The sequence below is a fragment of the Ranitomeya imitator genome, chromosome 1 (genome assembly GCF_032444005.1).
Source record: "Ranitomeya imitator isolate aRanImi1 chromosome 1, aRanImi1.pri, whole genome shotgun sequence".
Lineage (NCBI taxonomy): Eukaryota > Metazoa > Chordata > Amphibia > Anura > Dendrobatidae > Ranitomeya > Ranitomeya imitator.
The window spans coordinates 701,900,596-701,914,921 of NC_091282.1; the positions used below are offsets into that span (position 1 = coordinate 701,900,596).

General features: G+C 42.9%; 1 protein-coding gene across 3 annotated transcripts in view; it reads left to right on the forward strand.

The window, feature by feature from the left end:
• SLC8A3 (solute carrier family 8 member A3) overlaps positions 1-14,326 on the forward strand; it is a 470,913-nt gene that overhangs the window by 392,922 nt on the left and 63,665 nt on the right. Inside the window, exon 4 of one of the 3 annotated variants that reach the window (XM_069731629.1) lies at positions 13,794-13,811. The exons of the other annotated variants lie outside the window; for them this stretch is intronic. Within the exon in view, the coding sequence (XP_069587730.1) occupies positions 13,794-13,811 (18 nt within the window). The remainder of the gene's footprint in view (positions 1-13,793; positions 13,812-14,326) is intronic. 3 annotated transcript variants of the gene reach the window in all.

Genomic DNA, 14,326 nt, shown 5'->3' on the forward strand with positions numbered 1-14,326 from the left:
GTGGAACACAATTGTAAAGTTGAACGAAATTTATTGGTTATTTTCAATTTTTGTGGAAATTCAAAAACTGAAAATTTTAACATAATACTTTGTTGCGCCACCTTTTGCTGCGATTACAGCTGCAAGTTGCTTGGGGTATGTCTCTATCAGTTTTGTACATTGAGACTGAAATTCTTGCCCATTCTTCCTTGGCAAACAGCTCGAGCTCAGTGAGGTTTGATGGAGATCAATTGTGAACAGCAGTTTTCAGCTCTTTCCACAGATTCTCGATTGGATTATCATTTTAATTCTAGACATGACATGTCACCTCCTTTATGATGAAATTGTGGTAAAATGGCAGTGGATGTAACTTACTAATATATTTTACAATATTTATATTATTTTTTAGGGAACCGGTTAGACAGTTCTACAAACCATATATACAGTATGACTGTATCGTCCTCTAAAATATAAGCAAGTTAATCTCTTTAATGACCGACCCCAAAGCGATTCTCAAGCAGCGAGAAATCGTGTTTTGAAGTTCTGTCTGGAAGTACATTGGTGCTTGACTTGCATCACCTACAGCTTCTCGGCCGCCCACCACTCTCCTTTGGTTAATTGATACGTCATTGCCTCAGATGCAGAGAATAAAGCGTGAGGCTGAGGAACTGTAAGTGCATCGTCACGCCCCAGTGCACTTCCTAACACATATATAACAAAAATAGGAGAACCATGAGCCAAAAAGTAGCCAAAAGAGTATACCCAAAATATAAACTTTATTGAAAAACACTAAATACCAGGAACATAGTATTACCATATACATAAAGGTGACAAGTTCGTGACTAAATCCGTTGGCAAAAAAAAGTAACCATGAATCACAGACCGGGACAATGGCACAGTGGATTGCTGACTCATAAGCATGCAGCAAACGTGCTACCAGTAAGTGCACACAAAAGCATATGTAAATGTTCAAACAGCCAGGCTGAGAAATATCAGCGCATAGATAAGTGCTATGGTAATGGCCGTAGACTAAGGGTACCGTCACACTATAACATTTTGATCGCTACGACGGTACGATTCGTGACGTTCTAGCGATATCGTTACGATATCGCTGTGTCTGACACGCAGCAGCGATCAGGGAACCTGCTGAGAATCGTACGTCGTAGCAGATCGTTTAGAACTTTCTTTCATCGCGGGATCTCCCGCTGTCATCGCTAGATCGGTGTGTGTGACACCGATCTAGCGATCTAGCGATGCGATCCAGCGATGCGTTCGCTTGTAACCAGGGTAAACATCGGGTAACTAAGCGCAGGACCGCGCTTAGTTACCCAATGTTTACCCTGGTTACAAGCGTTAAACTAAAAAAAAAAAAAACAGCACATACTTACATTCTGGTGTCCGTCAGGTCCCTTGCCGTCTGCTTCCCGCACTGTGACTGCCGGCCGTAAAGTGAAAGCAGAGCACAGCGGCTGTGCTTTCACTTTCACTTTACGGCCGGCAGTCACTGAGTGCGGGAACCAGACTGCAAGGGACCTGACGGACACCAGAATGTAAGTATGTGCTGTTTGTTTTTTTGTAGTTTAACGCTTGTAACCAGGGTAAACATCGGGTAACTAAGCGCGGTCCTGCGCTTAGTTACCCGATGTTTACCCTGGTTACCCAGGGACCTCGGCATCGTTGGTCGCTGGAGAGCTGTCTGTGTGACAGCTCCCCAGCGACCACACTACGATTTACCTACGATCACGGCCAGGTCATATCGCTGGTCGTGATCGTAGGTAAATCGTATAGTGTGACGGTACCCTTATGTGCACACATTACATATAAAAGAGTTCTAATTACCCATGTGGAGTGGAATGGAGTACAGGTCCCGTCTGGATCCCGGTTACAAACCCCAACGCGCGTTTCGCGATCAAAAGTTGCCGCTTCCTCAGGGGGCAGAATTTCAACATTCGATTTCTCGTTGCTGAAGCATCGCTCATAAAGGGATTAACTCGCTTAGGTTTTGAGTGGCTACATAGTCATATGTATGGTTTGGGGGTGTAGAAGTTTCTGACAGGTTCTCTTTAAATAAGTTGTTTGAAAGGAAAACTGCCTCCCATAGTGATCATAATTGAAGCAAATGTTTCCATAGCTCACCTCCAATGGCCATCAGATGCAGGCATGACACACACCATATGGTGGTTCTATTTTGCTTATTGTTCACTCTCAGACATTCATTACCACTAATGATGAGTGAACGTGCTCAGATAAGGAGTTATCTGAGCATGCTCGTGTGCTAACCCAGTGTCTTCGGCGTTCTCAAATAATGTGTTTGAGTCCCCGCAGCTGCATGTCTCATGGTTGTTCAACAGCCGCAACACATGCAGGGATTGTCTAACAAACAGGCAGTCTCTGCATATGTTGCTGCTCTCAAACAGCCACGAGACATGCAGCTGTGTGGACTCAAACACATTTTTCGAGCACGCTGAAGACAATCTGTTAGCACACGAGCATGCTTGGATAACACCTTATCCGAGCATGTTCGATCTTTATTAATCAGCACCTACATACACACTAGTAACATGCTAGCCAAGTCTCCCAGGATGTCCAGGAGGCTCCCAGAAAACAGGGACATCTGTGAGACTTGCGAAAGAGTTGGTTGGAAACTATCCTGGATGCCACAGCAACTTCTCGGAAAGGAGCGCTGACTGCTGCGTGTGGCAATACGATTCATCATGGAGACGGGAATAGGGTCAAGCCTGTAAATATGGGGCATGATATGAAAGAGAAAAAAAAAACAACTAAAAGAACCCACTCCCAGTATTACTGCAAGAGTATTTCAACAATTTAGCAAGTATATCTGGGACTTATTCCTGAAATCCTGCTTTTATTCATCCTCCAGTATACCACTAACTTTTGGGTATTGTCATAGTTGGCGTGCTTCATCTTAAACCCAGAGCAACTTTACTGAAACGTCACTTAAATTTTAGACAGTCCTCAAAATGTCTTTAGAGAGCCATTTTCCAAATACGCTACTTAAATACGTATTACATATGGGTCCACGGTGTGCAATTAAAAGTAAAAAACTCCCACCCCACTGACTCGTATCTCGCAGTGGTCTCCAGGCATAATCAGTGTCACGTGACGGCTCACAGCCAATTAGCGGCATCTGATTAGATGTAACCCAACACATTCCTTCTGAACAGGACTGTCCTCTTCAGACAGAATGTGATTGGCTGCAGATGTCATGTGACATTGATTATGCCAGGAGACCAGTAGAGGACACCGGAGCCAGGGCTGTTCCAAGAGGTGCGTACAGGTTGTTTTTACTTTGAATTCCCCACCCTCAGTCCTTACACAATAAGTTTTAAAGTAGTGAAAACCCCCATTAAGAGATGTATTCTGGTGACAAACTCCTATAGAAATAAGATTGTTTTTATTTTCTTATTCAGATATATAGTACAGACCAAAAGTTTGGACACACATTCTCATTTAAAGATTTTTCCGTATTTTCATGACTACGAAAATTGTACATTCACACTGAAGGCAACAAAACTATGAAATAACACATGTGGAATTATATACTTAAGAAAAAAGTGTGAAACGACTGAAAATATGTCATATTCTAGGCTCTTTAAAGTAGCCACCTTTTGTTTTGATGACTGCTTTGCACATTCTTGGCATTCTCTTGATGAGCTTCAAGAGGTAGTCACCGGAAATGGTCTTCCAACAATCTTGAAGGAGTTCCCAGAGATGCTAAGCACTTGTTGGCCCTTTTGCCTTCACCCTGTGGTTCAGCTCACCCCAAACCATCTCGATTGGGTTCAGGTCTGGTGACTGTGGAGGCCAGGTCATATGGCATAGCACCCCCCATCCCTCTCCTTCTTGGTCAAATAGCCATTACACAGCCTGGAGGTGTGGTTGGGGTCATTGTCCTGTTGAAAAATAAATGATGGTCCAACTAAACGCAAACCGGATGGAATAGCATGCCGCTGCAAGATGCTGTGGTAGCCATGCTGGTTCAGTATGCCTTCAATTTTGAATAAACCCCCAACAGTGTCGCCAACAAAGCACCCCCACACCATCACACCTCCTCCTCCATGCTTCACGGTGGGAACCAGGCATGTAGAGTCCATCCGTTCACCTTTTCTACGTCGCACAAAGACACGGTGGTTGGAACCAAAGATCTCAAATTTGGAATCATCAGACCAAAGCACAGATTTCCACTGGTCTAATGTCGATTCCTTGTGTTCTTTAGCCCAAACAAGTCTCTTCTGCTTGTTGCCTGTCCTTAGCAGTGGTTTCTAGCAGCTATTTTACCATGAAGGCCTGCTGCTCAAAGTCTCCTCTTAACAGTTGTTGTAGAGATGTGTCTGCTGCTAGAACTCTGTGTGGCATTGACCTGGTCTCTAATCTGAGCTGCTGTTAACCTGCGATTTCTGAGGCTGGTGACTCGGATAAACTTATCCTCAGAAGCAGAGGTGACTCTTGGTCTTCCTTTCCTGGGGCGGTCCTCATGTGAGCCAGTTTCTTTGTAGTGCTTGATGGTTTTTGCCACTGCATTTGGGGACACTTTCAACGTTTTCTCCAATTTTTCAGACTGACTGACTTTCATTTCCTAAAGTAATGATGGCCACTCGTTTTTCCTTACTTAGCTGCTTTTTTCTTGCCATAATACAAATTCTAACAGTCTATTCAGTAGAACTATCAGCTGTGTATCCACCAGACTTCTGCACAACACAGCTGATGGTCCCAACCCCATTTATAAGGCAAGAAATCCCACTTATTAAACCTGACAGGGCACACCTGTGAAGTAAAAACCATTCCTGGTGACTACCTCTTAAAGCTCATCAAGAGAATGCAAAGAGTGTGCAAAGCAGTTATCAAAGCAAAAGGTGGCTACTTTGAAGAACCTAGAATATAAGACTTATTTTCAGTTGTTTCACACTTTTTGTTAAGTATATAATTCCACATGTGTTAATTCACAGTTTTGATGCCTTCAGTGTGAATCGTTTTGCATTTTCTGTATAAAATGATCATGTCCTCAATCACCCACAAAACCCTCCGGAACCTTTTTAAGAATCCTGGCGTTCTTATGTCAGACTTTCCCTGTCGGTCTTATGTGAGGCTTTCCCTGGCGGTCTTATGTCAGGCTTTCCCTGGCGGTCTTATGTCAGGCTTTCCCTGGTGGTCTTATGTTAGGCTTTCCCTGGCGGTCTTATGTTAGGCTTTCCCTGGCGGTCTTATGTCAGGCTTTCCCTGGCGGTCTTATGTCAGGCTTTCCCTGGCGGTCTTATGTCAGGCTTTCCCTGGCGGTCTTATGTCAGGCTTTCCCTGGCGGTCTTATGTTAGGCTTTCCATGAAGAACTGCACCTACGGTATTGATCTCTTGTTATTTTGCAGAGGATGTTATTATGTTAAATATCATCACTATTCCATGAGTAATCTGCTCGAGCATCACAAGCTTTTTCTTTTTTTTTTAATCTATGCTGTCTAGAGAAAGAGGCGACATCTGGCTCCCAGTCTGAGCCATTGTTTGCCAATTGTAGGATGCTCTGTACCTGCAAATACAATTATGTGATAAATAGAAATAAAGCAGTTTTTAGAACTGCTAGAATATGAGATTTGTCTCACACGCCGCTCTGCTAAGCAGATTACTCCTCTTAGGCCTTCATACTAATAGGCGATGACATAAAGCTGGCCTTCATTGTGGCACCGCAGTGCAGCCATCTTGCCTTGCAGCCGGTTTCTACAGCTGCCCTCTTGTTCCAGGTGTTTTTTCATGGCATAAGGCTTCCTATATGTCGGTGTGATCTAGTAATCTTAATGCACTGCCGAAGTCGTGATTCAGGTGTCACTTTTGCTGAACATCTATTCCAACCATTGTGGTAGGGATTGTGTCGTTAGTGGGATACCTTACACTGAACTTTCCTGGAGTTTACATCTAAAGCTAAAATACAGTGCTTGCATTTCTTAGTAAGACGACAACTCCACGGAGATGTGCAGTGTGAGACTGCAAGCAGTGCGTTCCATATCTGCACTGTTATTTAATAAACTAGATGGTAGCCCGATTCTAATGCATCGGGTATTCTAGAATATGTATGTAGTTTATTTATGAAGATTTTAGAATAATACATTGAATACACAGGATTCGGCCGGCCGCGACCAATTAGCACCTGTTGCTGATTGTTCGCAGCCGGCCACGTAGTATATAGCACAGCCACATAGTATATAACAGCCCACGTAGTAAATAGCACAGCCACGTAGTATATAGCACAGCCGCATAGTATATAGCACAGCCCATGGAGTATATAGCACAGCCCATGGAGTATATAGCACAGCCCACGGAGTATATAGCACAGCCCACGGAGTATATAGCACAGCCCACGGAGTATATAGTACAGCCCACGTAGTTTATAACAGCCCACGTAGCATATAACATAGCTCACGTAGTATATAACAGCCCACACACGCAGTATATAACATAGCCCACGTAGTGTATAACACAGGCCACGTAGTGCATAACACACCATGTAGTATTTAGCACAGCCCACGTAGTACATTGCACAGCCCATGTAGTACATTTCACAGCCCACGTAGTATATTGCACAGCCCACGTAGTATATTGCACAGCCCACGCAGTATATAGCACAGCCCATGCAATATATTGCACAGCCCACGCAGTATATTGCACAGCCCACGTAGTATATTGCACAGCCCATGTAGTATATTGTACCAGCCCACATATTATATTGCAAAGCCCACGTAGTATATTGCACAGCCCACGTAGTATATTGCACAGCCCACGTAGTATATTGCACAGCCCATGAAGTATATAGCAATGTGGGCATCATACCCCTGTTAAAAAAAAAAGAATTAAAATAAAAAATAGTTATATACTCACCTTCTGTTGGCCCCCGCTTCGCACCGATGCTCCTCGCGCGTTCCAGTCTCAAGAGTGCATTGCAGTCTCGCGAGACCGCTACGTCATCATCTCGCGAGATCGCAATGCATGGAGCGGTTACCGTCCCAGGGTTGGTATGAGCGCAGGACCTGTGATGACATCGCGGTCACATGACCGTGACGTCATGGCAGGTCCTTCTCGCATAGCATCCTTGGCTCCGGAACCTGCCGCTTGCACTGCCGAGGACAGCAGGCGACATCGGAGGGTGAAAATAACCTTTTTGTTATTATTATTATTATTTGTAACATTAGATCTTTTTACTATTGAAAAAGGGTTAGTAAAAGTTCTTTTTACTGGTGGGCCCTTAGCACCCCAGTCCGACATTAAAGACAAGTATCTCAGGAGAGCAGCGGGAATAAAATAAGAGCACAAACCCACAACTTTTGACCTTCCGACAGGTCCTCTTTAGTGCATCTCTGTCCTTGCTAATCGTTGGGTGTCCACGGAGGCAGGGCTGCCACCAAATATTTCAAGGCCCCATACTGGCAATATTTTCGTGTCCTCCACCCCAGCTCCGCCTCCATCCTTCGAACCTACCACAGTCCCACCGCCAACTATTGGAAAAACTCCACTTCTGCACCACATCCTCACCAATCACACATTAACCATTCCCATCAAACACCGCATCACATACAAAGACAGCAGCTTTTGTTTTGGCCAAAATATTTTTTTAAGCTGCTGGCCGGGCCCTACTTTACTCTAGCCTATTAAAAATTTCTTAAAATATCCAATACTCTTTTTCGGTATATTTTTATTTATTTACATATAATGTGCCGCAGGGGCCCAGCCCGCTCCAGCAGCTTAGGAATAGCGGATCGATGGCAACGTCTGTCAGACACAGCCGGGTCCCTCTGCTGCAGACATACAATGTAAGTAGCTGTGGCTGTGAGTGACTGGTTCCCAAGAGCTTTATAAATTAGCCTGGGCCTCAGCGTGCCACTTAGTCTGACATGCCGTTTTTATGGTGGCTCGGCTTTGCTGCATCAGCACAGGTTGCACAGCGTGTCTCACCCATTCCGGGACCCCCCTCTTTGCTTCTGCTCACCGGGCCCCATACACCAGTAATGGTAGTAATGCCCTGATGGTGGCCCTGCACGGAGGGCCCATTCTAAGATGTCCATATCAAAGAATAGTTTCTTTTTCTGTACGCGTTATACAACTGCATTGGATCCATCATATGACCGAGACCAATAAGTCTTGATTGCTGTTATTGACTTGTAAAAGTGTCCATTGTTCACTTGCAATTTCCATAGTTTTGACAGCAAGAATCATGGTACATACAGCAAATCTGACAGATTTGCCTATGGAGGCTCTGAACGCAGATGTGAACAGATCCTTAGAGAAAATTAATATATCTTTTTATTATATTGTGTGTAGCTGTCGTAGCTTGGTCTACAGCCAAGGTGGGGCACAGCCATGGTGTAGCTTGTTAACTAGTCTAGCCACAAGTGAAAGCTGGAGGCCGGCATTTGACAAGGGACTTAAAAAGCAGAAGCTGATTTTCGCAAGTGTTAAAAAGCTGTGATGTTATAATATTTAATACAAATCTAGTGCATACCGATTATCACCACAGGCCGAGGTGTAAATTATAAATAGGCAGAAAAAAATCCATTGTTATATGAATATATAATTATATAGGTCTTAGCAGAGCTACAGATTTATTACAGCGCCATTCACAAGTCTGATCATCTCATATTTCCTTTAGATGGACATTTCCATCAACATGGTAAGTTCTCACGCAGTGGGTTTGTTGCAGAAAGCTCATAACTAAAAATCCATTCCGTACATTCCAATGTTCTTTTGTAGCATGTGCATGGATTTCTGCAAGTGCACTTTTGATGAATGGGACAGTCACAAAAATCGCTAATAAATTTGCCACAAAATCTAGAGCCGGTGTGGTGACAGAATATGGAAAAGTATTTCTAGATAATATTCCACAACCAAGATCCATAAATTTAACATCTGATTTGAAAGACAAAATGTGTTCATTTTACCCAGCACTTAATGCTTAGACACAGCAGAAACTGAAGAGTTTGGCTATGAAAGTATAACCAGAACTGTTAGGAACCATGGGTGTTGGTCATACCTCCTGAGTGCTGTTTATCTGCAGCTGTCACCATACAGAAATTTTTATAGAACATCGTAGGCGCACTTGCACCCACTATACATCTGCAAACAGAATCAGCCTAAGCTGTCAAAAAGGAACCATCATGTTTGCACCTCATTTGCCTTCATTTGCGTAGAGCACAGGTAAACATTCACCTCCGATTAATGGATTAATGCTGAGATTCTTTGTAAACTTAATAAGGGCTATTGAATGGAAGCCACTGAAGCCATCTTGGCTAGTAAGATATGCTGAAAAGAGCATATTGCATAATTCATCATTTGGCCCACTGACAGGAAGACTGGTGGCTCATTTGCCTCAGCCCTACAGCAGGGACCCCATTGATCACTGGAATGAGGATCAGGTGGCGAGGAGGAGCTGGAATTATAGTAGTGGATGAGCAAATAGAAGCAGTGGTTGAGCAAATAGGAGCTGCGGTTGAGCAAATAGAAGCAGAGGTTGAGCGATTTGAAGCAGCAAATTGAGCAAATAGAAGCAGCGGTTGAGCAAATTGGAGCAGCGGTTGAGCAAATAGGAGCAGCGGTTGAACAAATAGAAGCAGTGGTTGAGCGATTTGCAGAACCGGTTGAGCGATTTGGAGAATCGGTTAAGCAAATAGGAGCAGCAATTAAGCAACTGGAAGCAGCGGTTGAGCGACTGGAAGCAGCAGTTGAGTGACTAGAAGCAGCGGTTGAGCGAATAGAAGCAGCATTTGAGCGAATATGAGCAGTGGTTGAGCGAATAGGAACAGCGGTTGAGCAATTAGAAGCAGTGGTTGAGCATGCATCTTGACACTACCCATTGTTTATAGAAATATTAGAAGTTGCCAAGCTCCACTGTAATCCCTAAAGAACACTGAAAACCTTTTTTAATGGGTGCGCAGACTATCTTCTGAAAAAAGATGCTTTTTGATTATATTCTTATAATTTTGAATTGATAGAAATTTTTGGTAGTGTGACGTAGCCACCTTGCAGGACATACAGATGGTAAAGATCCTAGGTATGCAAATTTGTCTACTGCCATTTCTAGGTAATTCATTAACGTATGAGGGTATGTGTCCACGGGCCGTTTTACATCCGGACTAGCTGCGGATTGAACGCTGCATGGAGCCACAGCGTTCAATCCCCAGCGTCCAGATGTTACAACATAGTGGAGGGGATTTTATGAAATCCCGTCTCCACTATGTGTGATAACAAGCATCCGAAGGCCCTGCGATTCCGGACATGCGGCGTCTTTTTAGATCGCAGCATGTCATCGCCGCAAGGTAAATCACAGGGCCCTATGTGTGTGGGTGCGATGATTCCGGATGTGTGCAATGAACACATCTGGCATCATCGCGTCTCCAGAAGGGGCCGGGGCTTTGGGCGGAGCTAATTTTCCACTCCGTCCAAAGCGCCGGCCATCCTGAAGGTGGACACATACCCTTAAAGTACCTGGAACATGACTTGGGATATCACTCAAACTAGAGACTCACATTTGTAGAACGTGCTGCTGGATGATATGCATTTGATGCAGCTCTTGTAAGATCTTGGTTCTCCTTGAGGAGATCCAGCAGGTGTGGGGGTGACTTCTGTATATTGGGTAGTACAACTATAAAGATTATATTCTTCCTTCTGGAGGAGAGATAATTTGCATAGTTTTTTTTTCTTAGAAAACTTTGCTTGCGAGACTCCCTAAAGCAGATGGTAATCCTATTCACAGGACACTGACATATTCAAGATTGTTAGGAGTCTGGCTGCTAAGACCACCACTGATCCCAAGAATAAGGAGCCAAAAGTCCCCTGAGTGAAGCATTAGTGAGCATGCATGACCACATCTCCATTAACTGTCTGTAGGAGGTGTATGTATGTGTATATATATATATATATATATATATATATATATATACAGTACAGACCAAAAGTTTGGACACACCTTTTCATTTTTAAAGATTTTTCTGTATTTTCATGACTGAAAATTGTACATTCACACTGAAGGCATCAAAACTATGAATGTGGAATTATATACTTAACAAAAAAGTGTGAAACAACTGAAATTATGTCTTATATTCTAGGTTCTTCAAAGTAGCCACCTTTTGCTTTGATGACTGCTTTGCACACTCTTGGCATTCTCTTGATGAGCTTCAAGAGGTAGTCACCGGGAATGGTTTTCGCTTCACAGGTGTGCTCTGTCAGGTTTAATAAATGGGATTTCTTGCCTTATAAATGGGGTTGGGACCATCAGTTGTGTTGTGCAGAAGTCTGGTGGATACACAGCTGATAGTCCTACTGAATAGACTGTTAGCTGCTTTTTTCTTGCCATAATACATATTCTAAGTAAAGAAAAACGAGTGGCCATCATTACTTTAAGAAATGAAGGTCGGCCAGACAGTCCGAAAAATTGGGAAAACTTTGAAAGTGTCCCCAAGTGCAGTGGCAAAAACCATCAAGCGCTACAAAGAAACTGGCTCACAAGAGGACCGCCCCAAGAAAGGAAGACCAAGAGTCACCTCTGCTTCTGAGGATAAGATTATCCGAGTCACCAGCCTCAGAAATCGCAGGTTAACAGCAGCTCAGATAAGAGACCAGGTCAATGCCACACAGAGTTCTAGCAGCAGACACATCTCTACAACAACTGTTAAGAGGAGACTTTGTGCAGCAGGCCTTCATGGTAAAATAGCTGCTAGGAAACCACTGCTAAGGACAGGCAACAAGCAGAAGAGACTTTTTTGGGCTAAAGAACACAAGGAATGGACATTATACCAGTGGAAATCTGTGCTTTGGTCTGATGATTCCAAATTTGAGATCTTTGGATCCAACCACCGTGTCTTTGTACGACACAGAAAAGGTGAACGGATGGACTCGACATGCCTGGTTCCCACCGTGAAGCACGGAGGAGGAGGTGTGAGGGTGTGGGGGTGCCTTGCTGGCGACACTGTTGGGGATTTATTCAAAATTGAAGGCATACTGAACCAGCATGGCAACCACAGCATCTTGCAGCGGCATGCTATTCCATCCGGTTTGCGTTTAGTTGGACCATCATTTATTTTTCAACAGGACAATGACCCCAAACACACCTCCAGGCTGTGTAAGGGCTATTTGACGAAGGAGAGTGATGGGGTGCTACGCCAGATGACCTGGCCTCCACAGTCACCAGACCTGAACCCAATCGAGATGGTTTGGGGTAAGCTGGATCGCAGAGTGAAGGCAAAAGGGCCAACAAGTGCTAAGCATCTCTGGGAACTCCTTCAAGATTGTTGGAAGACAATTCCCGGTGACTACCTCTTGAAGCTCATCAAGAGAATGCCAAGAGTTTGCAAAGCAGTAATCAAAGCAAAAGATGGCTACTTTGAAGAACCTAGAATATAAGACATAATTTCAGTTGTTTCACACTTTTTTGTTAAGTATATAATGCCACATGTGTTAATTCATAGTTTTGATGCCTTCAATGTAAATGTACAATTTTCATAGTCATGAAAATACAGAAAAATCTTTAAATTAGAAGGTGTGTCCAAAATTTTGGTCTGTACTGTATATATGCTTATACTATATATATATATACATGAGTGAAAATATACAGTATATATATATACTATAATATGCCTATATATATATATATATATGTATATAAAGTATATATAGGTATATTCGTTCATGAAATAAGGTAAAGTGTCATTCACAACGGGGACTTTCAGACACCTCATGAACAGTAGGAATCCTGGCAGTGATTGAACTCCCTATGATCCTCACGTATATCATCTATCCTTTAAGTACCCAGCAGAAGGCAAAAAAAGGCACCAGAAAATGAAAGGCAGAGCGTCTAGAGGCCAAACCAAACAGGAAAAACTAGGTGGAACGGTCGGTGGAGAGTGAAAAACAAGAATGATATTGGCTGAATTAATTTGCAGGTGGTGGTTGTGGCATCATTTCATTACAAGACTTTACTATACTTCTGTTGTAAGAATTGGATTATTGGTGGACTTAAAACCCTTGGCATCCTCTCTAATGACACCATAGGGGAGATGTATGAAAAAAAATGATGATGAATCAGTGCCCACATTAAACAATCAGATTCAAGCTCTCATTTTTCAGAAGCATCCTTTATCACTTCTTCCCCAATATGTAGTAACAAGAATGTGACAAAGTGTTTTTTGGGTAGGAGAATGTAACCCAGGAAGGCATATATACCAACATGGTCTCCTAAACTTTTACACCCATCTCAAGCTTGCCAAAGACCAACCTTAAGGCTATGTGCACACGTTCAGGAATTCATGCAGAAAATTCCTGTGGAAATCCGGACATTTCTGCCAGATTTCCGCAAGAAATCCGCATGCGGTTTTTTTTGCGCGTTTTTTGCGCGTTTTTTTTCCGGACATTTCCCAATGCATTAAACAATGGGAAATCAACGAAAAAAACCGCAAAATTAATGAACATGTTCATTATTTTTCCGCAATGCGTTTTCAGTGCGGAAAAACGCACATCATGTGCACAAAAATTGCGGATTCCATTATAAATAATGGGATGCTTAATGTATGCAGATTATTTGTGGTTTTATAGCGTTTTTATAGCGCAAAAACGCTAAAAAACCGCAAATAATCTGCAACGTGTGCACATAGCCTTAACATTACTAGTCAAGGATTATTGCGGCTGCCTGCTTTTTACCCCTTCTCCCTTTGCTTGCCCTCACTTTACCTCACCATCCTTACATTTTATGTTTGTTCTTTTGCATTGACATTAGATCTCATTTTAATTTTTTGTTTCTCTTTTATTTTTTTATCTGTCTCAAAAGCTTTACTGTTGAATCAAGGTAAGCAGTTTTATTTCTGACCTTCCAGGTCTTTTAACGAACACGTTTCTTTTAACTTAGCATTTTCATAAATAATATATGGTGTAATGGGGAACTTTACAATATAATTTTGTGGGTGCTGATCTTATGTTTAGCTACCAAGTTTACCAGCTTGACCAATTGGAGATTAACATATGGGTGAGTTATTTGGCCCCCTACTATGTTTTGCTCATGTTAGGAAAGCTGAAAAGCTCTTCAAGTTTACGATGCCATGTTTAGGGATGAAAAAAAAGTTCTACTGGTACATGTCTAAACGTGTTACAAGTTACAACAAATAGTGTCTGGTTCCCACAAAATGTAGGGACAACGGCTTATTCAGACATCTGTTTTTCTCGTACGATTACTCTCTGTGTTTTTCATGGATAGCACTCGTACCTGTGGTAGTCTGTGGGGTAATCCACGTGTCCAATTTTTTTCCTCGGACTGAGCTGTCCGCCCAAAATCAGAGTGAAATGTCGGATCAAATTTGCCAATGC